This window comes from Lipophrys pholis (assembly GCF_963383615.2).
Source record: "Lipophrys pholis genome assembly, chromosome: 21".
NCBI classification, from domain to species: Eukaryota; Metazoa; Chordata; class Actinopteri; order Blenniiformes; family Blenniidae; genus Lipophrys; species Lipophrys pholis.
Genome location: NC_137649.1, coordinates 2,953,863 through 2,979,967, shown reverse-complemented (window position 1 = coordinate 2,979,967; position 26,105 = coordinate 2,953,863). Strand labels below are relative to the sequence as shown.

The 26,105-nt window shown below is 44.1% G+C and overlaps 1 protein-coding gene across 1 annotated transcript in view; it reads left to right on the top strand.

The window, feature by feature from the left end:
- Positions 1-26,105, top strand: part of epha7 (eph receptor A7) — a gene marked incomplete at its 3' end in the record, with an annotated part of 117,371 nt that overhangs the window by 76,632 nt on the left and 14,634 nt on the right. The window contains exons 6-13 of the mRNA XM_080490810.1: positions 7,601-7,725; positions 10,651-10,819; positions 15,940-16,084; positions 17,879-17,934; positions 22,393-22,518; positions 23,006-23,191; positions 24,604-24,665; positions 25,033-25,242. Coding sequence (XP_080346936.1) covers positions 7,601-7,725; positions 10,651-10,819; positions 15,940-16,084; positions 17,879-17,934; positions 22,393-22,518; positions 23,006-23,191; positions 24,604-24,665; positions 25,033-25,242 — 1,079 coding nt within the window. The remainder of the gene's footprint in view (positions 1-7,600; positions 7,726-10,650; positions 10,820-15,939; positions 16,085-17,878; positions 17,935-22,392; positions 22,519-23,005; positions 23,192-24,603; positions 24,666-25,032; positions 25,243-26,105) is intronic.

Below are 26,105 nucleotides of genomic sequence, written 5' to 3'. Positions count from 1 at the left end.
TTTTCATTCAAGTATGCTTCAGGTGTGTTTCCCGCTGAGAGGATGAATGGCCTTCAGAGCCGAGCTGCCAGCTACATCCAGTCTGGCTCCCCAGCCAGACAGGTGAGGAGTATTTGGGGAGCGAGATGACATCCACCCACACACACACACACACACGCACACACACACACCCTCCACAGACAAGTGAGCACCAACATACCAATGCACAAACATCGGCCGGCGAGGCGAGCCAGCGTGGATCAGGTGGAGTCGCGGTGCCGTCTTAACATTCAGATTGGATTCCACTCACAGGCAGACAAATGTTCCCCACCAGGAAAGGACCGCATGGCAGCGGCTCGACGCCGAGGCAGACTCAGACGGTGCCTCGAAATCCAACAATTTCCAACTCATGCAAGCCAGAGCGCTCTTCCTTCTCAGCTGTTTATCATTTAACCAGCAGCTAAACTTCCCCGCATTGCTTTGGCTTTAAAAGGCAAATTCCAGCTGTTTTACTCAGAACCGTCAGTTTACCAGTGTTCTTTGACTCTGGGGGGGTTTGTCGAGGAAACGACCTTTTGACGGTGTCATCGGGATGAAGTTGGCTTGTCCTGGGAGCAGCTTTATGTGTTTCAGGCAGTGAGATTATCAGCGAGATGACTCCATCCTGAGCCGAGTGTTGGTTGCTTCACAAGTTCCAGAAGGTCAAGTGGATTTGGAGTATTTTCTGCAAAAACACCTTTTTAAAGAAATAGCTGGTCGTTCAAATCTGGTCTCGGAGTCTTCAGGCCAGTGAATCTGCGGAGCAGACATAGAAAACTGCCGTTTGTTTTTGCTTTCAAGGTGTTTTACTTTTGTAGGTTGGAGTGTGTGGAGTGTGTGGAGTGTGTGTTCCTGCCAGGTTTTAACCTTCACTCTCATGGTTCCACCAAGGAAAAAGAGAGAGGCTCTCTCGTGGGGATGAACTCATGTTTCCTTAAACTCACCTGCTGATCTGCTTCGGAACTGCAGGATTTTATAGATGATCTTTATGGAACTTCTGCATTTAGGTAAAAATATATATTTAGCTTCAGAAACAACCTGTGCTTCATCAGGTACTGGGAATAACGACTAAAACGAGGCAGAAAGACTTTGTTTGAGGGTGAACCTGGGATTTAAATCAAGGTTTGATGAGGGAAAACATTTTGTTAGAAGAAGTTTCCTTTGCATTCACCAACGTTCTCAACAATCGGGATTTATTCCTGAAAGACTGTTTTCACTTCATTTACTACATTTCAAATGTTCTTATTTAAACCTAAACCGAGACATATGTCTCGTTCACACGTACAATTTTGGTACTGAACATTTTCTTTAAGTGCAATTATTAAAAACACTTCCTAGTGTTTGTCCTACAGAGGTCATGCAAGTTGACGTTGATCGTTGAGAGAGTTACGGTTCTGCTGAGTCAGCGCAGGCCCAAGCCGCTGCAGTGCATCGTGGCGTCAGCCTCCTCTAATTGTCCCGCACGTGGAGTTTTCTCCAGGCTGACGGGATCGCCGCTCGCTGAACGCTCATTCCTCCTGAGCTGCACACATGCAGCAGCCACTTGCCGAGTCACAACACCAAGCAGAAGTAATCCTGATGAAGTCAGACCTCGTTAGCGTCGCCGCTGCCAGTCTTTTGTTTCACACGCTGCTGGAGATGATGTGTTAAAAAGGCTTCAGTCTAATAACCACACTCCCTTGAACTGTAAACGCCGAGCTCTGCAGGGATAAAACGGGAAAGCAGCGTCGACCGTACGCGGTGTGTTAAATGCATCAATGGCTGTCAATGTGTGAAACACTGGATATGATGGAGCTGCTGGAGAAGCAGCATTTTCACTACGTTAACATAGATTCGCGGATAAAAGAATCAATGGAGCCTTCATGTGACGATAAATACTTTTTGCCGCGTGTCAGCACAGCTTATATCCAGCACAGAACTCTTCAGGAAAAACCTCAAGTGAAAAATTAGTGACGACTGATTTTGCCTGAAGCGTCACGATTCCAGATTTCCATTAAGCGCTTTGGTGCTGGAGGAGAGGAAGAGCCGGGAAGTGATGTTTATCACGTCGGTCTATCTCATGTGCGTTACATCCCAGCATAACTGCAACCAGAAGATTAGGAATTCAGTGTCAGACCTGATTTCATCTTAGAGGGAAATTCGTCTTCTAACGGAGAAGCCGAGATGATTCCAGTAGGAATGTTTGTAGAGATTCCATGTGCTTGTCTCGGTGTCACCGACACATCAGCCTGATTCTGGCTTCAGCCGCTCAGTGCTGCTCAGGGTTTTGATGCACAGGATCGCTCTGCTTTTGTGTGGATTCACCCTCGTCCAATCAGGTGACTTCAGAATCTTCTTCCGAACACGCAAACTACATAAAACATTAGTCAGCAAAATTTTCATTTGTAACAAGATATGGAGAAGCGACGGGAACCATCGAGCGCCGATGTGGGCGTCAAACCCTCAACCAAAGTTTTTATAGGATTTATTAACTCTAAAATGATTTGATCGTGATTGTCTGTGTTATTGACTAGTGATTTCCTGATCACACTTCTTGACCTCGATATCGATCAGATTTTTCACATCCGAGAATCGGCCGCGACCAATACTTTGCCGATGCCGATACTTACATTCTTACTGCTATATTGCAAATATACTTATAGTATATTTTAGTAGCAACTAAGTTTTTTAAAGCTAAAAGCTTCATTATAAGAAGCTTTGCTGAGCCAGAATTGTTGTAAAACTCACTTATAGAATCAGAATTCTTCTCAGAATGATGTAAGAACTTATTTTAAGTCTTTTCAGTAAAATAAGAAGAAAAAATAAATAAATCACATTTTGAACTCTGTGCTGACATCGTATTAGACCAGGCCGTCGAATTGTTTTACTTCCAGACTGCTGACATGTTAGCCACTGGATTGCTATTGCTAACCACGCGGTTGCTACTCGTCGCTATGTGTCTCCAGCAGGTTCAGTGGACGTTAGCTGACGTTAAAAACAATCTGCGAGGTGATCGGCTGGATTTACTGATATGTAATCAATGTAAAATTGCTAATATTGGCCCTGATCCAATATCTACAGATCCGATCGGAGCAGCGTTATTATCATTGTCCTACTGGTCCAGCGACTTGGCTAGCCGAGCTAATTGTCACCTTACTAAGTTTGTGTTTCACAGTGAGAAAACAAAAAAAACAATTAATGAGAAAATCTAATTATTATTCACTTTTTTACTGAACTCAAAAGTTTGAAAAATGTATTTCCAGACAACGGTTGGTAAAGAAGTACAAGAGTAACTCATAAACCACTTTTCATGGAGAGATCATTCCGAATGAGCAAAACTCAACTTGTGTCTCTTTGCTCAATAGTAGTGATCATTTTTCACGTGGCCCTTCGGGTAATGAGTGTCTACCCCTGAGCTGCTGGGCGCAGCAGGCGTCATCTGATTGGCTCAATGTTTTCACATCATGAAGGCGCCGTGTTTTTGTGATCTTTATGTTGTGCAGGTTGATATTGTGATATATTGATCCAATATATGATTAAGTCTATGGAAGAAAGAACTTTCCTGATTCCACAAGACTTCATGAAAGAGGGAATCATTGTTTGAATATTGAGTTCCCTTCCATCAGAATAACGACACAGCAGTCTTGTCAGCAGTAAACATCTTGTGAAACATTGTGACGTGACTCCCGGACTGTAACATGTCTTATACTGCACATCTATACAAACCACAGTTCAGATTGCCCTTTTTCATTTTCCTCTGGTGACCAATAAGCATCTCCCCGTTCACTGAGCCGTCAGACGTCAGGCGGCCGCCCCCCCGCAGTGAAAACCATCACAGCTTCAAGCCCGACACACAGACTGAGCCGTCGTCTCCCTGAATGTCCGCGCAGCACCATCTTTAACTCATCAGGCAGAAATGATCCTAAAACCCTTTTAGCACACATTTATTAGACTTTACGTAACTCTGCATCTGGCCTCTAGGGGTCACTGTTAATTCCACCCACTGTATGAGATCCGAACTTGTACAAAGTCCCTGTTTCCTGCATCGCTCACATTGAACCCAAAGGATTATTTTCATTGCAATTTCCTTTTCAAATTAAAAAAAAAAAAACCTGCTAAAAACCTTGAAACGCCGTTAAACGGCAGCAATCTTGTGCTCTCAAACACAGATGGTTCTGGAGGCGTGAAGACACAGCAGCACATCTTGAAAACAGCAGTAATTAATACATGAGTTTGCAGGAGCGGTGCGGCCTGCGAGGCGAGCACGGGGGCAATGAACGGCTCTTATGTAAGGAACTACCTCCGCGCCGCTTCTCGCCTCCGAGAGGCGGCCAGCCAGCCGGCCGCGGCGGAGGACGGAGGATATTAAAAAAAAAAAACGTCTAATGTATTCAGGAGGCGTTGGGAACGCGGAGCCTGGCGGAGGTTCGCTTCTGGATCAGATGGCTTCAGGCGACAGCGTTCAGGGTCACTAGCAAACAGCCTCTTTCAGACCGCCATAACAATTAGACAATGTTCCGCTGCGCCAGGCCCCTCAGGTGGGCTGTGACGGGGCCGACGTCGACGGAGTGCTCCTGCTCTTCCTATCGTCCAGTCGGTCATTCGTGGCCTTGGCTCCGTGCCACCTGAGCGATCTGCAGGGGAAACAGGGACAGTCGGAGGAGCGTTCCTTTCCTCCGTCGGACACTTGCCGAAGTTTTCCAGGCTGGAACCCACCTGCTGGAGTGACGACTTGTGATCTCATGATGCCGCCGCAGGTTCTCCGTCAGCCATGAAGGCGGAGCCACGCTGACTCATTGCTTCTACACCTGCCGGGCCAAAGAGGTTTACTGGGTCAGACGTGGTTCTTCAACTCTAGAACTCAAAGAAAACGGTGTAACTGTGACAGTGAAGGCTGGATGGAGGATGTTCCCCTGTCAGTCCAGACTCCACTGTTTGATTCTCCACCTTGTGCTCCGGGTCAGTGGTTCCAAAACCTTGGTCTCGTCACGGCACGTGTAGGAACCCGTGTTTTCTCAGCTTGCCCCACGCCTAAGCTCGGGTTTAACTGAGGAGAGTCCTGAGTTGCGTCACGGTATTTGTATTGTCTCATTGTTTTCGCAGCCGTTTTCAGTGTCGACCAAGTTTGTCTGGAGCCATGGTAGATACGTTCGCTCTGTGGGAGGAGATTCTGAACATCTCTTAATCAACATGGAATCAGAATTAGTTCCCTCAAAACAGAACGTGCACTGTGCTTTCACAACATTTGGAAACATTCCATATGGAAGAAGAGGGAACGTCACGTCATCTTGAAACAGCAGATTAGGTATTTTCTCACTGAAACATAAGATGACTTGAGAGATTTAAAGTTGCCATGAGAGGGAGAACACATATTACATTGGTTTCATCTGCTCAGGTTTAAACACACAATAATATTGAGGTTTCAGTGGCTGTAGGAGGCTAACCTACTTCTTTATGATATTATATTGAAGCTAAAAACTTTATAAGGATAAAATACTTCAGATTTTACTTTTTAATCATTTATTGACGCTAAAACAAACACAAGTCAAACATCTGACCTCTCAATATAGAAACATTTACATTTTCCAATAGAAGTGACTAAGTACTTTGTCTGCTTACACATGAAAACGTCTTGGCTACAGATTGAAATTATTGTTATTTTTTTAATCCAAATGATGTTTGTTCCAGTGAAATATTAGAGTTCAGTTTGATATGGACTGTTTTACAATCCTGGTTTCTCGGTTGGAAATCCCAGATTTAATCCAGCCACTTACCTCATCTCACTCCAATTACAGACATTCCTACTCTTGTTACGCTTGTTTGTTTATTTTGTTACCATGGCGACTATTCCAAGTACATAGCAATCAGCTTGAATAACCAAACATTATTTTAGCAGGCCGAGAAAATACTGGGATAGAGTCACCATCAGCAACATGAGCACGATTGAGGTTGTTCAGTAAAGAATGGCTGCCAGTGTTGACGAGTAACTTTGTGCTTGTTCACGTCTTGAGAGGCTGAAATGTCAGATTGAAGCAGGAAACACAGACGAGAAGCATCATGGAGGAGCTGGACCAGCATTACCATGGTGAAGTGCTTCAAGGACGCTGTCTGGATGTTGGGTGTGTGTGTGTGTGTGTGTGTGTGTGTGTGTGTGTGTGTGTGTGTGTGTGTGTGTGTGTGTGTGTGTGTGTGTGTGTGTGTGTGTGTGTGTGTTTGCAGCCAAATTGAACGGCATTGAGATGCAGTCACTGCTTGTTGTGACTGGGCAGAGGAACTCAGTCGGTGCTGAGCCCCCCAGCCATTGTTCCCTGTGTGTTCTGAGGGGGATTTTGATCAGACACGTCAAAACAGCAGGTTTTCTCACGAGGTCTCGGGTGTCTGCTGTCGTGCGCGTTATTGTCAGGAATGCCGATGAGGCCTAATGAGGTTTGAATCCAGCCGGAGTCATTAGTGGCAGGTCACGAAGACAATCGGGGGTCACGCTGTGCGAAGGCTGCAGAGTTCTGCTCCCAACGGGTCACTGAGCAAGGCACCGACACTCCTGCTGCTCCGACTGCTCCGGCCGAAGGTGCAGCCCTGCGAGAGTCACTCCACGTGTTTCACCGCTTGTTCTGTTCTGTCGTTTAAACACGATCGACTGAGCCTGCGTCATCTAAAACTCCTCACGATTCCAGCCGGGAAACCAATCGCAGCTCGACGCCTGACAAGTGGCTTTCACCTCCGAGTTCAGGTCGTCCCCAGGACGGCTTTTCAAACCTGCTAAGATGTGTTAATTAATATGTTTCTCCCCCAAGAGCAGCGTGAGTCATCAAGATTTCACAGTATGTTTACAGAAAGGATTTCGGGGATGTTTAGAGTGCACATTTGCAGTAAGCATTTTGTTGTTGTTGTTCTTGAAAGCATCATCTCCTCGGGGTGAGCTTTAGTAATCCAAAAAGCGTGCCCTCTTTTTTTTTTCCCTCCCCCCCACCCTCACCGGAGTGCTGCAAAATGAAGGTGATTATGATCACGATGACGATGATAATGATGTACTGTAAAGGTAATTGAAGACGCAGACGAAGCAGCAGCTGCACAGTTAGCGGCAATCGTGACACACCAGAGAAAATCTCCCACTTATGAAGGCATAAAAGACTTCTTTATGATGAGAATAGGAACGTGCTCGCAATGGGAATGGTTGGGCGTGTTTCAAGTTTTTTTGTTTTTTTAAAGAAAATGACAAATAAAAGACGCTAATGCACCAAATTCCAGCAGCACGATGTCGGTGTCTAGAAAACGCGACCCGAGTTTGTCAAAACAGGTTGAAACCTGTTTTTATGAGTCAATCAGTCAGCTTTACGTCCAGGTCCGCTCGCCTCCCGCTGAGAGGCTTTCTCATCACCGCCTGCTTGTTCCACTGCCAGTGTTTGAATTCATTGAACTGAACCGTCATTCATAATCTCTGCGTGCCAGCCGTCTGACTGGCTGGGGATGGGCGACGTACCGTCGGCTGTTTGCGCTGTAATTGAAATTTTGCTCCAGAGCTGTAAACATTTAGGAGCGTCTCCGTGAATATTCATCAGCTCGTGAGGGGACCGGCTTATTGACACTTCTCTTCTCCAAACAGCTCCGTCGCAGGTCAGCGAGGTCATCAAGGAGAAGGTGCAGCAGCGCAGCATCCAGCTCTCCTGGCAGGAGCCCCAGCAGCCCAACGGCGTCATCACCGAATACGAAATCAAATACTACGAGAAAGTAAGTTTGCCGCACGCTTTGTTTGTCTTTGTGTCCTCCTTCCCGCTCGCCGCGCCTGCCGACTCCCCGTTCTGCATTCTGTGGGCTCGCTGCCTGTGAGTGGAATCCAAAGATTCTGCAAGTACCTTCTTTGTCTCGTAATTGCAATAATGAATGAGACGCTCCTAAGATTTTAATCAGGCTGTCGTCCTTCACAGCCGCGCCCACGCTCATGTTAGCACACACACACACACACACACACACACACACACGCAACCCGCGGCCGCCGCACTGCCAGAATTAGCAATCTGTTACTGTTATCTACACACACACACACACACACACACACTCACACACACTCACACACACACACACACACACTCTCACACACACACACACACACACAAAGATTATACCGCTGCCTCCTTGTGTTTCAAGTCTGAACGCATCAGCTCATTGCGGCGAGGTTTAATGGAGCGAATTTAACCCGGCGTATCAAAGGCGAGGCTAGCGGGAGCTTTCAGCCGCCGGTCCTGCCGGCCGCCGCCGTCCGACGTGCCGGCGCACGAATCAGTCTCCTGTGTCACGTAGCGTGGCCGTGGCCCGCCCAGCTGTAGAAGTGGAAAATTGGAAACAACAAATACAGCCCTAACAGACCCTGGCATTCCATTTGGGCCTTTTGCCGAGCACAGCATTTACAGATCAACTACAAAGTACACCACGAGGCAGCCCGCGCATCCAAATGCCTTCCTTGATGGAGAAGATATTTCCATATGTGTTTATGCTTCCCGGTGGCAGGCTGCCTGCTGGCGCCATCACCGCCGCACCGACAATTGAGGATCCTTTGTATCCTTCCACCGGTTTACAGCACATAACAAGAGGTTGATCGAAAGTGTAAATTCTTCAATTGGAGCCAAAAACGAGCTTGGAAACAATGAAAAGAATCCATTCCGCTGTCATCCACACTCACTTCACGTCACACGTGCTCCAATATAAATACATTTCTTTCTCACTTGTCGGTCACATGGCGCGCTCATGCAGCTGAGAACTGACAACGTCCCTTTCTGCAATAAAACCAGCAGATAAATGACAAAAGCACTATTAATATGAGCGAGTGAAATGTGTATAAAGTTAGTGTCACACGAGGCTTTAACCATCGTGAGGGACTAAACATGAGCCAACACTGCTCTCACAATGATATATTCAAGATTCAAGATATTTCTTGTCATATATTCAGATAAATAGATATTTTCACTGTCCAATGAAAAGCTTACTCTGCTGGTCTAAATAGGTTACTAAATACGTTTACAAAAAAATTAAGTAAATAAAGATGAGGCACATTATCATGAAAGACAACCATGGTTTTAGGCAGTGAGCCTCCAGCCGTCATTTAGACGGTTAATTTTCGGAAATGACGGCCGAAGAAATAGCTCTATAATATGTCCATAATGTCCCTCACTGCTTGTCGCCGTCTAATTTTGTCTAAATTCATCTTTTTTCGCCAAAATATAGCAAATTATCGTCTCCATTAAACAACTCGCAACTGACTTCTGGTTTTCCGGTTCCAGTAACGAGCAACGTGATTGATCAGTTGATACCATGTGGTCTGTACCTTTTGAAAGGCGGCCTCTGATTGGTTCGTAAATCTCTGACTCATCTTGATGCGTTCAAATGCTGAAGCACAGAGGAGGAACTTCCTTTCCAAGATTCTGAGGAATTCTATCTGCAGAATCCACACGGGTGTGACTAAATCCATGGACCTCTGATCGTTCTCGTTTTTAATTTCCAAAAGGTTGACACTATTTGATATCTGTACGTCAATTAAATTTGATTAAATTAAAAACTAATAAGAGGATAAGACGAAACAATGTCCCCACCCCCCCAGCCTGACCAAATACATTTTGGACACCCAGAATTTTCTGATAGACACTCAAAACACCAATTTCTGCCTACAACCATGAAGACAACAGTATTTCAAGATTATTCACATTCATTTTTATATTTTAATTTTGATACTACCCTAATTAAATCAAAGTAAATACAATTCAAATGTAAGAATGACTTTCCTCTTCACACAAGACTCTATCCAGAACCAGTGATGTATAAACTAGTTTGGAGGGTCCAGACATCCGTCTCGTGTCTTCTGATACGCTAACACCAAGAAGGACATCTGATTTCACTGAGCTTTAGCAGTGGGACATTTCCAATTGGACAGCATGTTGATGTACTTTTCATAATGTGGGAAATCATAAAGACCAACAAAACATGAGTGCAACCTTCAGAGAAATGGCTTCAAAAAGCTCAGCACATATGAAATGACCTGGTTTTAAGGTGAGGTGGAAACTGCAGCAGCCACAAACACAGACGTCTGGTCCAACCCGGGTCGCGTTGATTCAGTGTCCAAGGAAAAACAACATCCACAAGTAAACAAAACAAACAGCAGAGCATGAGTGTAGTGCTGAAAGACGTCCTCACTATTCAAACCTCGCCGCTCAGAACCTTTAAAGTCACACAGTGCAGCAGGATTTCAACTCATGCGGTCCAGAATAATCCAGCAGGATGGAGATAAAGAAAGTTCTGCTCTCCAGATTCACTGCCTTCAACCAGACAGCCATTACAATCTGTTTCAACCTGAGTAATTCAGTTTGTTTCTGAAGAAATTCACATTTAAATGAAGCTGCTTTATGAAGTGACCTCGAAGTTCTGGTTGTGTGTACCAAGCTGGATCAAACATCTATATTTAATTCAGGTAATTGCATCCTCTGAAGTATTTCTCACTGCGTTCAAAGTCCAGACTTTTAAGATAACAACACTTCAGTTGATCGCAATTATAACTTCTTTTTTTTTGACACACTCAGATGTTCTCTCTTGGTCCAGTTGGATTAAAAAAAAACAAAAAAAAAAACTAATCTTCGATTATAAAAGGATTATTGCTTCATTTTGCAGGATCAGAAGGATCGGATTTACTCCACAGTGAGGTCCAAGTCCACGTCGGCCACCGTGAACAACCTGAAGCCCAGCACGGCGTACGTGTTCCAGATCAGGGCCTTCACCGAGGCGGGGTACGGCACGTATGGGCCCAGGCTGGAGATCACCACCAAGGAGGAGGCCACAGGTGGGTTCTGTGTTGATCTTCATGAACACCGTGGGCCCTGCAGGATGTTTTAAACTCTGCAGCTCTGGTCCTGGACTGACCTGCGCTCAGGTTCCAGGTTTCAGTGGTTGAAACGACGTCGCTGAAGCCGAGACTCAGGACCTCGACGTCAGACATGACAGAACTTCACGCAAAATGAAAAATGGGATTAACTCCTGAAGCGAAGCCAAATGTTGAAAAGGTCAGCTTCCCTGAGGCGTCACACGCTGAGACTGTGACCACTGGACGACCGTCCACATCGTCTCAGGGTCCCTCAGGCTGCCACTCGTCGCCTCGCCGCGATGGTTTGGCTGAACTGTGGAGGATCTTTAGGATTACTCGCCTCACTCATGCAGCCAGAAGAAATAGAACCTCGTGTGTTCAGACTCAATACCAGTCATGTCATTTCTTTCAAGTCAAGCTCATGTGATGTGAGTTTGGATGATGATGATGATGATGATGATGAAGATGATGTTGAAAGAGACAACTATAAAAGACATGCTTACCCTAACTTAACTCTCACTTAAACATAACGTAACTCTAAATCAACCCCAACTTAACACAGACTTAAACATAACTTAGCCTTAATTCAACCCTAACTTAACCTCAACTTAACCTAACCCAACCCTGGGTCTAACCAGCTGGTCTGGGTTTACCTTCACAGTCCTGACCTGCAGTCTTGGTGTTTCGAGGTTTGAACTGCAGCAAAGCATGAAAATGACGTTTCTATTGACTCATTTTGACTCAAACATTCATTCGGTACCATGATGGGGTGTTTTTGCCTCTGGTGTCCTACTTTTGAACAGAAGTCTCAATTGACCAGCTACAGATCTGTAGTGACCTCTGTCACATGACGCCCGACTCCAGGAGGAAACTTGAGTGTTTCTTGGCGCTGGTTGAAGAGGAAGTCTATCTTGAGGGAGAGGAAGGCAGTGAAGAGGACGAAGAGTTCTGACTCACTCAGGACGTCACATGAGGAGAGCTGGGAGGCAGCGGCGCCTCGCCGAGGCCACAGCACAACTTCGTTTTCAGCTCAACAGTTTATGCACAACCTGTTCTTGTCCTCCAGCGATCATAGCAGCAGCCCAGGGAAATTATTTGCTTTCAAGCAAAGCAAACACAATTTGCTTTGACTTTATGCTGACAACATGTCATGGGAAAAAAAAATCAGTACGCACAAGGACAGGCTCCTGAGTGTCGCGAGGATAAACTCATTTAAATCCAATCAGTTACATTAGCTGAGCCCCGAGCCGCGCTGTGGCTCTGCCAGGTTTGGAGAGGGACGACGCCGGTCGGAGTTTGTGTTGTTTTGGATGAGAACGTCCAGCGTGATGAGACGCTGAGAGATCAGGATTCATGAAGAATCACACAAATAATCCCAACGTCATGATGGACTGAAGCCCGATCAGGGAGGAAGGCTGCTCCGGGTTGGTTTGAAGTTTAGTCAAAGATGGTGAAGAAGACGAATATCTGCAGATATCAACAGTGGGACGTGGATTCTGTATATCAGTAAAGGGAAGTCCCAAATCATACAAGAGTTTCTATCACATATTGAAGAGAAACCTGGTGGACTCTGCGGTGGAGCAGCACATTGGACAGACGTCTCCTCTCCAATAAGGTTTCAGGATGTGATGAAAAAGTCATGAAAAAAGATTTAAAAGAGGAATTTAAAAGAGAACAGACTGCAGCGAGTGCATACACACTGTCAAGATCAGTTTGCTTCCACTGACCTTCAGGATGGAGAAAAGAAAGAACAACAAACATCACATGAAATACAACGTTTACACAATGGATGGATTTTGTGTGTGTGTGTGTGTGTATATATATATATAGAGAGAGAGAGAGAGAGAGAGAAAGAAAATATAAATATAATAATATTATATAATATTATATAATTATAATATAATATATATATAATATATATAATAATATATAGTATAATATAGAAAAAATAAAAAATAAAGTTTTTTGTAAAATTAATAAAATATTAATACACATATATATGTATATTATTTATTTATTTATTTTATATATGCACTCACCACCTGCAGGAAGGTTCTTAAGTGGTGTGATGTGATCTGGGTGACGGTGCTCAGACTTCAAAGTTCAAAGTTTTTTATTTGTCAGATATGCTGCATGTTGCCATGCAGCACAGATGAAATTGCGATCCTCCCATCAGTGCAAACTGCAGTGCAAAAAAACAACAAACAAGAATAAATGAGTAAAAAAAATAACAATAGGAATAGAAATACTATACAATATATACAACAATCTAAGCAATAGTAAATAATAAAGTTATGAAGGTGAGGTAGTGCGTTGACTTGCGAAGTGACTCAAGTTGGCAGAGGGTTCAAGTGAGTGGAGGTGACTGTCACCCCCACGACCTGGAAACGGATAAGCAGGAGAAAATGGATGTATGTATGTGTGTGTGTGTATATATATATATATATATATATATATATATATATATATATATATATATATATATATATAGCAACCAGAATATAACAACACAGATCTAAAGCAAGTCACTTTGGAATCTTGAAATACATAAACATGTAATCTGAAATATGTGCAAATTTTATAGATGATAGAAAGCTTAAAAAAAACACAAAAAAAATTCTTAATTCCATCAATGACCAATTGTATGTTGTTGTTTGTTGTTTTCCCAAAATATTCTGATGAAAATATAAATATTTGATGCATCTGGCAAAAAATGTTGTCCTCTATCTGTAAACATGATTCTATTTTAAATAATCAGGAAAAACTTAAAACGTCTCCCGCTGGTCGATTTTTAAAGTTACAAGCCAATGAGAATTTGGACAAGCCTTTATTTTTTTGAGGAAATGAAACCACATTGTATGATGAATTAATGAATTTATTTGGATTTTCTACATGTGCATACAATCAAAAACATGCAAATATAAATTAATCATTTTGATGACATGGAAAAAAACAGAGAATGACACAAAACAGGCAAAAAATATGAAATAGTAACAATAAATTGAACAATTAAAACCACAAAATTGTACAAAATGACGGTATAAACTTAGAACGAACAGATCACATGTGTCAAACTCAAGGCCCGCACGCCGAATGTGGCCCGCCACGTAATTTTATGTGTCTTAAAATAAATTCCCACGAGTGCAAGCCTTGGGGTGCTCGTCTGTTGAGCGCAGGTTCAAACATTCTATAAAATACAGTAATTACATGTGCCTTTGTTGACACGGAAGTAGTTCTGCACATATCCAGATTAAGATGCCCCCAGAATCGATCCTAAAATGTCCAGGAAGAGAAAAGTTGATGCAGATGAAAGGATGTTTGATGAACGATGGGAAGGAGAATCCATGTTTGTGCTTCAAGGAAAAAAAACTGTTTGTGTTTTGTGTTTTGTGTTTTGTGTGTTATTACACCAAGTACGGTGGTAAGTATGCCAAAGTTAGACTTAACAGCAAACTAACTAACTAACTATATATATATATATATATATATATATATATATATATATATAACTAGCAAATAATTTTTTTTATCTATGCAAATGCATATGTAATATTTATAATATGAATAAGTAAAATGGAGTAGTTACATTTATTTGACATCATATTTAGTTACATTTATACTGTCTTACAGTTACATTTGGCCCTTTGAGGGCAGCCATGATGCTGATGTGGCGCTCGGTGGAAATGAGTTTGACTCTCCTGGAATAGATAAATACAAGTTCTACCAATACAAATCTATTGCACTAAATTGATGGTTTAATCAAAGCATCAATTTCACTGGTTTATTACATAATTCATCAATTCATGACATTTTCTTAAAAAGAGAAAGAACAACTCCCACATTTTGTAAAGGTTGGAATATGCACTGAATAATTTTATCCCAATATTCAGCATTATTACATAATGAGGTGTGTATTCACCTCACGGTTACATGATGCACCTTTATTCCAGTGTGTGGCGCTACAAGGAGCGTAGGGATCCAAGCTGAACTCCAGATTGATCACATCTCCGTCACCACAACGTTCTGAGTGTTTAGAAATAAAGACTGGAGGAAGACCCGTCCAGGACTTTGAGGGGCTCACCCCATCACTGGTGTTGGCCGTGTGCCGGCGAGCACACGCTTTCTAAACACTCAGAAGACGTGTGGTGAAACGTCGTGATCGAGGAAACGTCGTGATCGAGGAAACGTCGTGATCGAGGAAACGTCGTGATCGAGGAGAATCTCCCCGGTTCGAACCACGTCTGGAGGAGCGAACAGAACAGGAAGTGTAACGACTACGAAGCAAAACCTTCCCATTTCTCATCTTCCAGGTTGGCTTGTGAGCCACCCCCCCCCCCCCCCCCCCAAACCAAACTCCCCCTCCCCCCACCACTTCCACCACATCCAACATCTCAGCATTAACGGACGCATTAATTACTCATACCACATGCGGAGTGTGTCCTGTAACAAGGTTAGAAGCTGGAGGTCCACTCAGTGTCCTTGACTGGCTTCCCCTGTGACAGCCGGGGGAGTGGTGGGGGGGAATGTGACGGTGGAGACTCCTGGACTTCCCTCCCAGGAACAGCCGATGGTTGATATTGACACCCGATTGAGCGATGGGTGTCCCCCCCCCCCCCCCCCAGAGCTACTGATTTCCTCCCTTCGTCCTCCTTGCACCGACTTCACACATCCTCCTGTGCGATCGGCACTTTATCAGACAGTTGGAGCTGTTGGAGAGCGCAAAACGGGTGGGGGTGGGGTGGGGGTGTCGTGGGGGGGGGGTTTGGGTTGGGTGGTGGGGGAGACAATTCAACCTGAATGTGTCTTTGTTTGAGATGAAGGGCATCGCCGTCGCCGTCTGGGACTATTAAGCCCACTTTCTGAAACAGTAGAGCCGTGTGTATAAGGGCGGCTCAAAAATAGAAGCCTCTGCTCCCTCAGAGGGACGGGGGTGGAGGGTGGGGGTGGGGGTGCGGGGGGGGGGGACGGGGGGGTCTTCATTGGGCTCAATTACCATTTTTCTAAGTGTTTGATGTGCCGAAATTCACGCTGTCTCTCTCTCTCTCTCTCTCTCTCCCTCTGTTTTCTTTCTTCCTCTCGGTTGTCGTCTGTGCCGCCAGCCGCCATCGTGTCCAGCGAGCAGAACCCGGTCATCATCATCGCGGTGGTGGCGGTGGCGGGGACCATCATCCTGGTCTTCATGGTGTTCGGCTTCATCATCGGGAGAAGGTACGCTCTCGCGGGCCCCATTGACTCTCCGCTCCTGTGAGTCTGCGCTTGTCAATTTAAAAGCCTCACTGTCACTCACAAACACACTGAAAAAAATGAAATAAGGCCTCCACGCCTGTGAAGTCGTCACGCACAGTCACGCACGCACACACACACACACACACACACACCCATCTTCACCTGTCATGGCATGCTGTGCTAATGGGCTGTCACGCATCTTTTTCTGGATCCTCCATGAAAACCTCCACCTGAAGTTTCTGCTGCTTTCTTTCACAGAGACGCCAGACCAGTGTGTGTGTGTGTGTGTGTGTGTGTGTGTGTGTGTGTGTGTGTGTGGACAGCAGTATAAAGCTGTCCACCCCCCCCCCCCCCCCCCCTCCCCGCAGCCTTCATCCATTTTCATTTGCACAAAATGGAGTTTCTGCTTCTCGTTCATCGACTTCCTCCACGTCTGAATTCTACTTTTTCACACTGAAATACAGAAATACTGAGGAGGAATCCTGAAAAGACCGAAGCTCACAGCTCATTCAAACTCAAACACACACACACACACACACACACACACACACACACACACACACACACACACACACACACACACACACACACACTAGAAATAGAAGCCGAGGACTCAGTAGAAATTTTACAGTTGAAATATTTATTTGTAAGTAAAAAATTCTCTTGATGCTGTGAGAAACTGTTTATTGTTTTTAAATTGGAATTTTGTGAAGATTAAAGTCTAAATTTGCTTAATTTTTTTTAATTTTAAACCCTAAAGTATTTATTCCCAGAAGTGAAGGATTTTTTACAGTATTTATCAGAGGAAAATGCAGTTCAGACCTGAACTTACTTCATTTTATCTTGTTCTTTAACAGTAAACCTGAATATGGCAGTAAATATTTGATATATTTATTTGAGGTCATAAATATGCAGTACTCCAGTATTTATCCCAGGAAGGAACTATAGTTCAATTATAGGATTTCTGTCCATTTTAAAAAGCTGATTTCTTCTAATTTAGCTCAAAGGCAAGGCGGGTTTATTTGTAGTGCTTCACATTAAAAGAAGATATTAACAAAATAAAGACAAAAGACAATTAAAACAGAATCAATGGAAGAGAATTTAAAATAAAGCTGGAGCAAATGCAGAAGGTGTGATGGATTAAAATGTCTAGAACTGCTGCAGTGAACAATGATGTTTTCAGACCTGAGATAAATAATTAGAATTAAACAGGATAAAATATCTCAGTGGTCTGAAATATACATGTGAAGTGCTGCATGCTCTCTGCTCTTGTCGGCTCAGAAGCAAAGCAAATATTCCTGAAGTGTTTGGATTTACTGCTTTCTAAAAAAAATAAATGAAATAAAATCCAATGTTCTTAATAATCCAGTCATCTTTAGTTTCTTAGTGAGTTTTGTGCTTTTAAATCTGCTGGTTACACGTTCCAGTCGATTCTTGTATTTCTACCGTGGAGATGAACTTTACTGTCATTTCTGAGGTCTGCACACACACACACACACACACACACACACACACACACACACACACACACCAGTGCATGTCCATTGTTTGCGGCATGTGTCCCCTCCTGTGTCTTGGTCTCTTGGGTTTGTAATAAAACAGATTAAAAGGAGCCGTGTGGAGTCGTCCTGCATGTCCAGTTGAACTGCCCCCCCCCGACCCCCGACCCCCCCCCCCCCCGACCTCAGCCGGCTCTCAGCAGATTTGTCATGTGCCGTTTTAGTCGCCGCATTAACATTCTTGTAATTTAGGGCTTTTATTTCCTCGGTACAATCAGTTGATTCTGCCGCTCCCTTCCCCCCCCCCCTGCAGGCACTGCGGCTACAGCAAAGCCGATCAGGAGGGAGACGAGGAGCTCTACTTCCAGTGTGAGTGCCTACACACACACACACACACACACACACACACACACACACACACACACACACACACACACACACACACACTCCCAGGTTACTTTACTGTTGACGTCAAAATATTTTCAGTGAGTTTACCTGAATCATGTTTCCATCCATTAACTTTATTCTGGATGCAATCATCAAACGCCATCATCCTTTCATGGTTTATTAGTGCAACAGTGAATTAGTTCACGTTAGAGCGGGGAAGGATTCCTTTTTTTTTTTTTTCATTTATTTTGAGACTAAGACAGAATTATGAGCCGGCTTTTACATAAAAATATCAAAATAAAGGGGACAGAGTGTTGAAAGAAGGAAGACAATGTCAAATGATGGGTGTAAATGTTGAAAATAACCTCCAAAGACGACACAGAGAAAAACATAAAGGTGCCGAGAATAATTCAAAAGTTTTGAGAATAATGTGAAAATATCAAGAATCTGAATATTTTCATAATCCCACAAGTCAAATATGGATTAATTAAAATATACCATACCAAGTGTTTGACACTGAGATGGAGGTGTGATGAAGTTTAGTGTCCGCAAGCAGGAATATTTTTGTTCTAAAAATATAGAGAGAAACATCAAAATACCCCAAATTACCCCAGAAGTTTGAGTAACATGAAAATATGTTATAGAAAAATACGACGGGAGGGAAGAAATACAGAGTTTATTTACCAAACTGTTGAAGAACCATTTGTTTAAAGGAGTCACATTTTATCAGTAGTTTTACAAGATAAAACTCTATATTCTATAAGTTTCGCTGGATTAGCAGTAACGACTCGGCGGCAGAAAGACGCTTTTATATACGTTCCAGTGAAAACCTTTGTCATTGGACATATTCTGAGAGAAAGTTTGGAAGCGTGGGAACCGTCACCCCGTCGTTCTTTCTGAGACGACTTCCTTTTAGTGGTTTCAGTCAGAGGAAGATGAAGATGAAGAAGTCAGAAGCCTTCGGGCGCGGCGCTGCGGCGGCAGCTGAGGGGGGATGAACAGCAGCGCAGCGGCGGAACCAGACAGCAGCCTGACGGTTCTGAGAGCTTCTGGTGTTGGACACTGTTTACTGTCCTCAAACAAACATCCCCCTCTAATGACGCCCCCAGAGAGGAGCTGCAGACCCCCCCCCCCCCCCCCCCCGTAATGATCCACGCTGAAGGCAAACGGCTGGTTGAGAAACAAAGAGGTCAGGGTGCGACGCCCGGAGCACCGCAGAGCCCGGGTTGGCCACCGCTAAGTACCTGACAGAACCACCACAACCACGTTGGAAATCCTGCAGGGAACACGGGGGGGGGGGGGGGGGGCACGCTGGGAGCACCGGGCCCGGCGTGTAGATCCAGTTGGTCCGGCGTGTAGCGACGCAGGAAGCAGCGATGAGACGTCTGCTATCAGATCCACTGACGCCTCAGACGGACGTAGCGATTCCGTCGCGGGTGGAGGGGGCTCCGGCTGCATTAGTCGTGTGTTTCCGGGGCTGGATGGTGTGTCGTCCTGCTGCTCTGTTTATCTGCAGCGTTCCGGCGGCTGCCATCTCATTAAATTTTAAAGTTGACAGGTTGTGCTGTTACCGGCGGGATTTAGAATGCTAAGTGCCGCGGCCCCCACGAGTGGTCTGTTCGCTTAATAGTGCATAATATCGTAATTTGCTGTTAATTTGGAGCGCGGCGCGGAATCCTCACCTCCTACCCCTCCATGGCCTCTCGCTCACCTTGTTTGTTTTGCTTATTTCCAACAAACTGCCCCCCCCCACACACCCCACCCCCCTCATGGATATTCATGAAGCGCTCCTATATCATTGTTGTTGGAAACTGCAGAGTTTTTTTAAAGAGTTATTTTTGTCGGAAAGTCCCAAATCTCTTGCTCGAGGCGTCAGTGGAACAAAAGCTGCTGCAGACTCGCTCACAAAGCCTCATTTAGCGCCGCTCACAGAGTTTCATAATGGAGCTGATGTCTTATCTGCTTTCACCGGAGCTGCGTCCTCTCAGAGTCCAGAGCCTCCTTCCCTCTGCCTCAAGCAAAATGTTCATTTTCAAGCTCTGCAGGGTCTCGTCCAACAATCTGAGGACGGCTGACCAGCTCTGCTGCACAGACTCTTTACAGAGGGATAGGATTGGGATTAGAGGTTGGGGTTATAGGTTAGGGTTGGGATTAGAGGTTAGAGCTATAGGTTAGGGTTGGGATTAGAGGTTAGATTTCTAGGTTAGAGTTGGGATTAGAGGTTAGGGTTATAGGTTAGGGTTGGGATTGGGATTAGAGGTTAGAGCTATAGGTTAGGGTTGGGATTAGAGGTTCGAGTTATAGGTTAGGGTTATAGGTTAGGATTGGGATTAGAGGTTAGATTTCTAGGTTAGAGTTGGGATTAGAGGTCAGGGTTATAGGCTAGGGCTGGGATTAGAGGTTTGAGTTATAAATTAGGATTGGGATTATAGGTTTGATTTATAGGTTAGCGTTGGGATTAGAGGTTAGCGTTATAGGTTAGGGTTGGGATTAGAGGTTAGCGTTATAGGTTAGGGTTGGGATTAGAGGTTAGAGTTATAGGTTAGCGTTAGGGAATTGGGAATGAAGCAATGACTCCTGTTGCCTCGTCCTAAAGAACTATTGAAACAAATTCAGGGATTGAGATTATCACCATTCCCCGCCGCGCCAAACGTCTAGACAGTTAACACTGGGTCCTCATTGACGCTGCTTTCTCCTTTATTTCTGTTTTTAATCTGATGACATAGGTCAGTTTCAGATTTCAGAACTATTTTTAATCTTATTTTTTATAATCCCTATTCTGCTGGATTTACCCATGAGAGGTTCTGTTACAGGTTATTCATTCTTGTTGGTGTTGGAACTCGTACCGATTCCTTTGCTTTGTAGGTTTGTAATCCAACAAGGATTTGTTGAGGATTATGTTTTTTGTGCTCAGTTTAGGATTACACCAGAGCTCTTTGTTAATTCAGGATTTAAATTGAAGCATGTCAGGTGGAGTTTAAGGATTTTAATCCCATGTCATCTGTATGTAGATGTACTGAGATGGAATCCTTATTGGGTATCCTGGGTAACCCACAATGCTGTTATCTGTAGAAAACTTGAAATGCCATTCAACTTCAAAGTGGAAGATTCTGATGAAAACATTTGTAAAAGTTTGTAAAAGACTTATCCTCACCCAAAAGAGGCGGCGTCAAACTTCATAATCAAACCGTTTTGGAGCAAAAACACATTTCAGTTCCTGTGTCGCAAAACATGAAAAACAAGGAGACTTAAAGAAAAGAACATGAGTCATCGAGGAAAGTTAAAACTTATTATTTAGGTTTTTTGGTCGCGGTGAAAATGCCAATAAATCAAAATGTAAGTTTGAGAAAAAAAGTTCATAAATGACATGAATGTTTGAAATGTATTAATGAAATACATTTATACTAGAAAATATCAAAACTGTCTACAAACTAAATAACATGTAACTGTAAATTCAGTGGTTCTAGATCCAATGACTACTACGACTACTATTACTACTACAACAAATAATAATAAGAACAATGATATTATTAATAATAATATTAATAATAATATTAATAATAATAATATATTGATAACAATAACAACAACAATAATAATGATAATAATATTAATCATAAGAATAATAATGATATTAATAATAACAATTATGATATTAATAATAACAACAATAATAATAATATTAATAATAACAATGATGTTAATAATAATAATAATAATAATAATAATAATAATAATAATAATAATAATATCTAAAACAAACTAAAAATAGCTCATTCAGATTCTTAATGTTTCTCTCTGAATCCTCACCACAGAAATTCAAATCTCTGGTTTTCAGAGTGTTTCAGAGTGTTTCAGAGTGTTTCAGAGTGTTTCAGTGTGTTTCAGAGTGTTTCAGAGTGTTTCAGGGTGTTTCAGTGTGTTTCAGGGTGTTTCAGGGTGTTTCAGTGTGTTTCAGAGTGTTTCAGAGTGTTTCAGGGTGTTTCAGTGTGTTTCAGGGTGTTTCAGGGTGTTTCAGTGTGTTTCAGAGTGTTTCAGAGTGTTTCAGAGTGTTTCGGGGTGTTTCAGAGTGTTTCAGGGTGTTTCAGAGTGTTTCAGAGTGTTTCAGGGTGTTTCAGTGTGTTTCAGGGTGTTTCAGGGTGTTTCAGTGTGTTTCAGAGTGTTTCAGAGTGTTTCAGTGTGTTTCAGAGTGTTTCAGAGTGTTTCAGAGTGTTTCAGAGTGGCGGTGCAGCAGTTTCTGCTCCTCCAGCTGATTTTTCTGAACGCTTTTTGCTTTTCTTCTTCCTCCACGAGAAGCAGTTTGTTCTGGCCGGTAAACAAGGTCCAGCCGCGGTTCCCGTCTCATCTCCGCTGCCTCTGTCGTCGTTCTGCCATCAAGCGGCGGCGCGGCGTGCGCTCTGCATATTTCATCATAACAGTAACCCTCTTACCTTTCTACAGTCAAATTTCCAGGCACCAAAACCTACATCGACCCCGAGACCTACGAGGACCCCAACAGGGCCGTCCATCAATTTGCCAAGGAGCTGGACGCCTCCTGCATTAAAATCGAGCGTGTTATCGGAGCAGGTGAGCCCGCCCCCTCCCCCGCCAGCCCCCTTCTCCGTTCAGTCCCCGCTCGCTCTCATACATCACGCTGACAGGAAAATATTTACACCTTGAATAAGGGGACGCAGCTTCACGCGTCGGGTATTGATGGAGCAATTGCAAAGAGGGGGAAAAAGTTCATTGCAATTAATGTGTGTGGCGGCGGCGGCGGCGGCGGTGGCGGTGGCAGCCACAATCCCACAGCTGAGAAATTGCTGCCACATGGGTTTGAGCCAGGCGGTCAATGACAGTATCTCTGCATCTCCAGCATGTCTTATTATAGGTCCCGCTTTCACTCCCCGGAGTATAACAAGATGTCGCACTCCAATTTGTATTCCGCCACTGCACAGCTGCTTTGTCTCAAAATACACTCATAAATTTGTCATTGTGAAGTGTTTGATGTTGCCTCTTGCCCCCCCCCCCCCCCCCCCCCCCCCCCCCCCCCCCCCCCGCCCCTCGTCACACACAGGAGAGTTTGGGGAGGTGTGCAGCGGGCGGCTGAAGCTGCCCGGGAAGCGCGACGTGGCAGTCGCCATCAAGACGCTCAAAGTGGGCTACACGGAGAAGCAGAGGCGGGACTTCCTGTGCGAAGCCAGCATCATGGGACAGTTCGATCACCCCAACGTGGTTCATCTGGAGGGAGTCGTAACGAGAGGTGTGTGGAAATGCCGAGTGAGACAACAAACTGTATTTCATCCAGGAAAGAATGTATTCAGCCAGTTTTCAAACAAGCTGAGTCAGCACCGTCGTCATGTGACGTCGTATATTAAACGTTCTGCGCTGAAGTTTCTTAAAATGTTTGACATGAAATACAAACCAATCAGCTTTATGATCTTGTACTACAGTGGCTCACCCTGTCCGCCCCCTGTTTTGGTTCGGTGGTGGACCAGAGGTCAGAGAAACACACTTGAGATCAAAAGTTTGTAGGTTTGAATCCCATTGCTTCCCGGGTTCCCGCGGCTCCTGGCTTGTATAGTTAACGTTAACTATGAATAGGAAGGGTCAAAAGCAGAGAAGTTATTCTCCCAAAGAGGATCAGTAAAGTTTCCTTTCTTTCTATACCTCATTTATTCTCTATAACAGACATCTGTCCATACTCTGTGTTCATTTCGTCCATATTTCTGTCCGCATCCTGGACGCTAATGGATACAGAGCCATCATTGCAGTACCACTGGTAGCCATAGGGGGCAGTGTAATTACAGTAAGCCTGCCTCAGACTGAACCTTCCTCTCAATGCTAAAAGTATTGCTTCCTGCTGCTGCCCACATCATACTGATCATTGACTTCCTGTTTCGTCTGTCAGAGCGACGCCCTCTAGTGGATTCAATATCAAACTCATTTCAACACATGGAAATATCAATAGATGTGACATTCGCACGGTTTGAATAATGTTTTCTTTAATCGAATGCCAGCGTTCCTAAGAGTTCCTCAGATATTATCCTATCAAACGATACTTTGGGTGCAGGCCTTTGGTTCCATGAGCAGCTCTGGTATTTCCTGCAGGTGTGCCTGTTGTACCTGTTTCACTGCAGAGAAAGTCTCAAAGTCTGTTTGCAAACGGAAGTGAGATTTTAGGAGAAAGCTGGGCAGGTTTTCACCGATCGGTTCCTCAGCCTGTTCCATTTCGATTGAGATTTAAAAAATAATACATCAGTAAATATGATAAAAAAAACACTATTTCAGAGCGACCAGCCTCTGGAGCTCAAAATAAAGTGTTGGTCTGAAGCGAGGAGACGTGTCGCTGTGGATGACGTGAAGATGCTCCAGCCCTCCGTCAGACCTGCCGGTATATTTAGCTTTGGGAGGCAGAAACGCGGCCGTTAGAGTGACATCAGATCTGATTGAATTAGTCGCACTCGCTGTTTAACATTTTCTCATTTACTCACAGTAATAAAAGGAGCAGATGGTAACTTTTAATTAAAAGCCAATGAAACGTGCGGCTAAAAATAACATGAAAGCGCTTCATTGTGAAGCATTTTTGTAAGCAAATAACACAAAAGTAGGTATTAATTAATCTTTTCTTTTTGTTCATCTTCCTTTTTAAAAAAAAAAATGTTATTTCTCCAGGAAAGCCGGTCATGATCGTCATCGAGTACATGGAGAACGGCTCATTAGACGCTTTCCTCAGGGTGAGTATCACCTTCGCAGCATCTTCCTGCAATTTTGTGGGTTGCTTCTTTTTTAGTTGCAAAGAGTCTCAGAGAGCGGAGAAAGTCTGGAGTCTGAGGAGGAGGAGGAGGAGGAGGCGGAGGAGGGGTTGGGGGGGAGGAAGAGGAGGAAGAGGAGGAGGAGAATCTGTGCGCTGCATAAATATCATAAATCTTGTGCTGGGCTGCTGCAGTGCCGTGACCTACATTCCCCTGGTGGTCAGTGAGGAGCTGGCTGACCCTGCCTGTGTGTGTGTGTGTGTGTGTGTGTGTGTGTGTGTGTGTGTGTGTGTGTGTGTGTGTGTGTGTGTGTGTGTGTGTGTGTGTGTGTGTGTGTGTGTGTGTGCAGAAACACGACGGTCAGTTTACAGTCATCCAGTTGGTGGGGATGCTGCGGGGCATCGCGGCGGGAATGAGATATCTCTCCGATATGGGATACGTCCATCGAGATCTGGCCGCCCGAAACATCCTTGTCAACAGCAATCTCGTATGTAAAGTGTCCGACTTCGGCCTGTCAAGGGTGATAGACGACGATCCCGAGGCTGTCTACACAACAACTGTGAGTCAATTAAAGCGCCGGCCCTCCCTCACCCGGAGCCTGTCTGGATTCTTTAATCATCCTCGGTCGGAGCTTGGAAATCGAGCAGCCGGCAACATTTTCAGAGACTAAAACAAGCTGCATGCAGGCAATGTTAGAGTCACACTGAGTTCTATCAGAGGAATCAAAGTTTGACGTCTTTATTAATCATACATATTCAATGTTGAGCGATTAATTAGTGACTGACCATGTTAATCTTTGGAAAGTTTGAATTGTCTTGTCTTGTGCAGTAGATTCCAACCTGCTAGTGTGTGTTGTGTTTGGAGGGGGGTGGTGGGGGGGGATGTGGGGGTCAGCTCTTAGATTGTCCAAATTTAATTTGTACATGTAAAAAAACAGCCAGAATAACAGATTTTCTCCAACAGGCATGTCAAACTCAAGTTAGTCCACGTACAGCCAGAAACTAATCTTGATAATTCCAGATGCTTATCTTTGTTTTAGTGAATCGTGTTTGAGTACATGATGAAGAAAAAGTCATTTTCAATTGATATCTCTACAAACCTTAACAAATGTAATTTTTTTGATAAAACAAACTTGATGCGATGCCATTTTTATCCCTTATCCTGACGCAGAACACATTTCCATAAAGCAATTCCTATATTTCCATATTCAAAGTGGTGCGATGGTACTTCCTCATCGAGGTAACTCTCACTGACACATCACTGACTCCTGAGCTTCAGTCTCATTGTTGTCTGACGTCTGCTCCTCTTAAGAAAACACTGCAATCTCACATAAAAGTCCCATATTATACATTTGCTTTATAAGGGTTTCCTAGGAGTAATATGTGTTCCAATAGCCAGTGTACGAGGCCCTCGGAGTTAAAA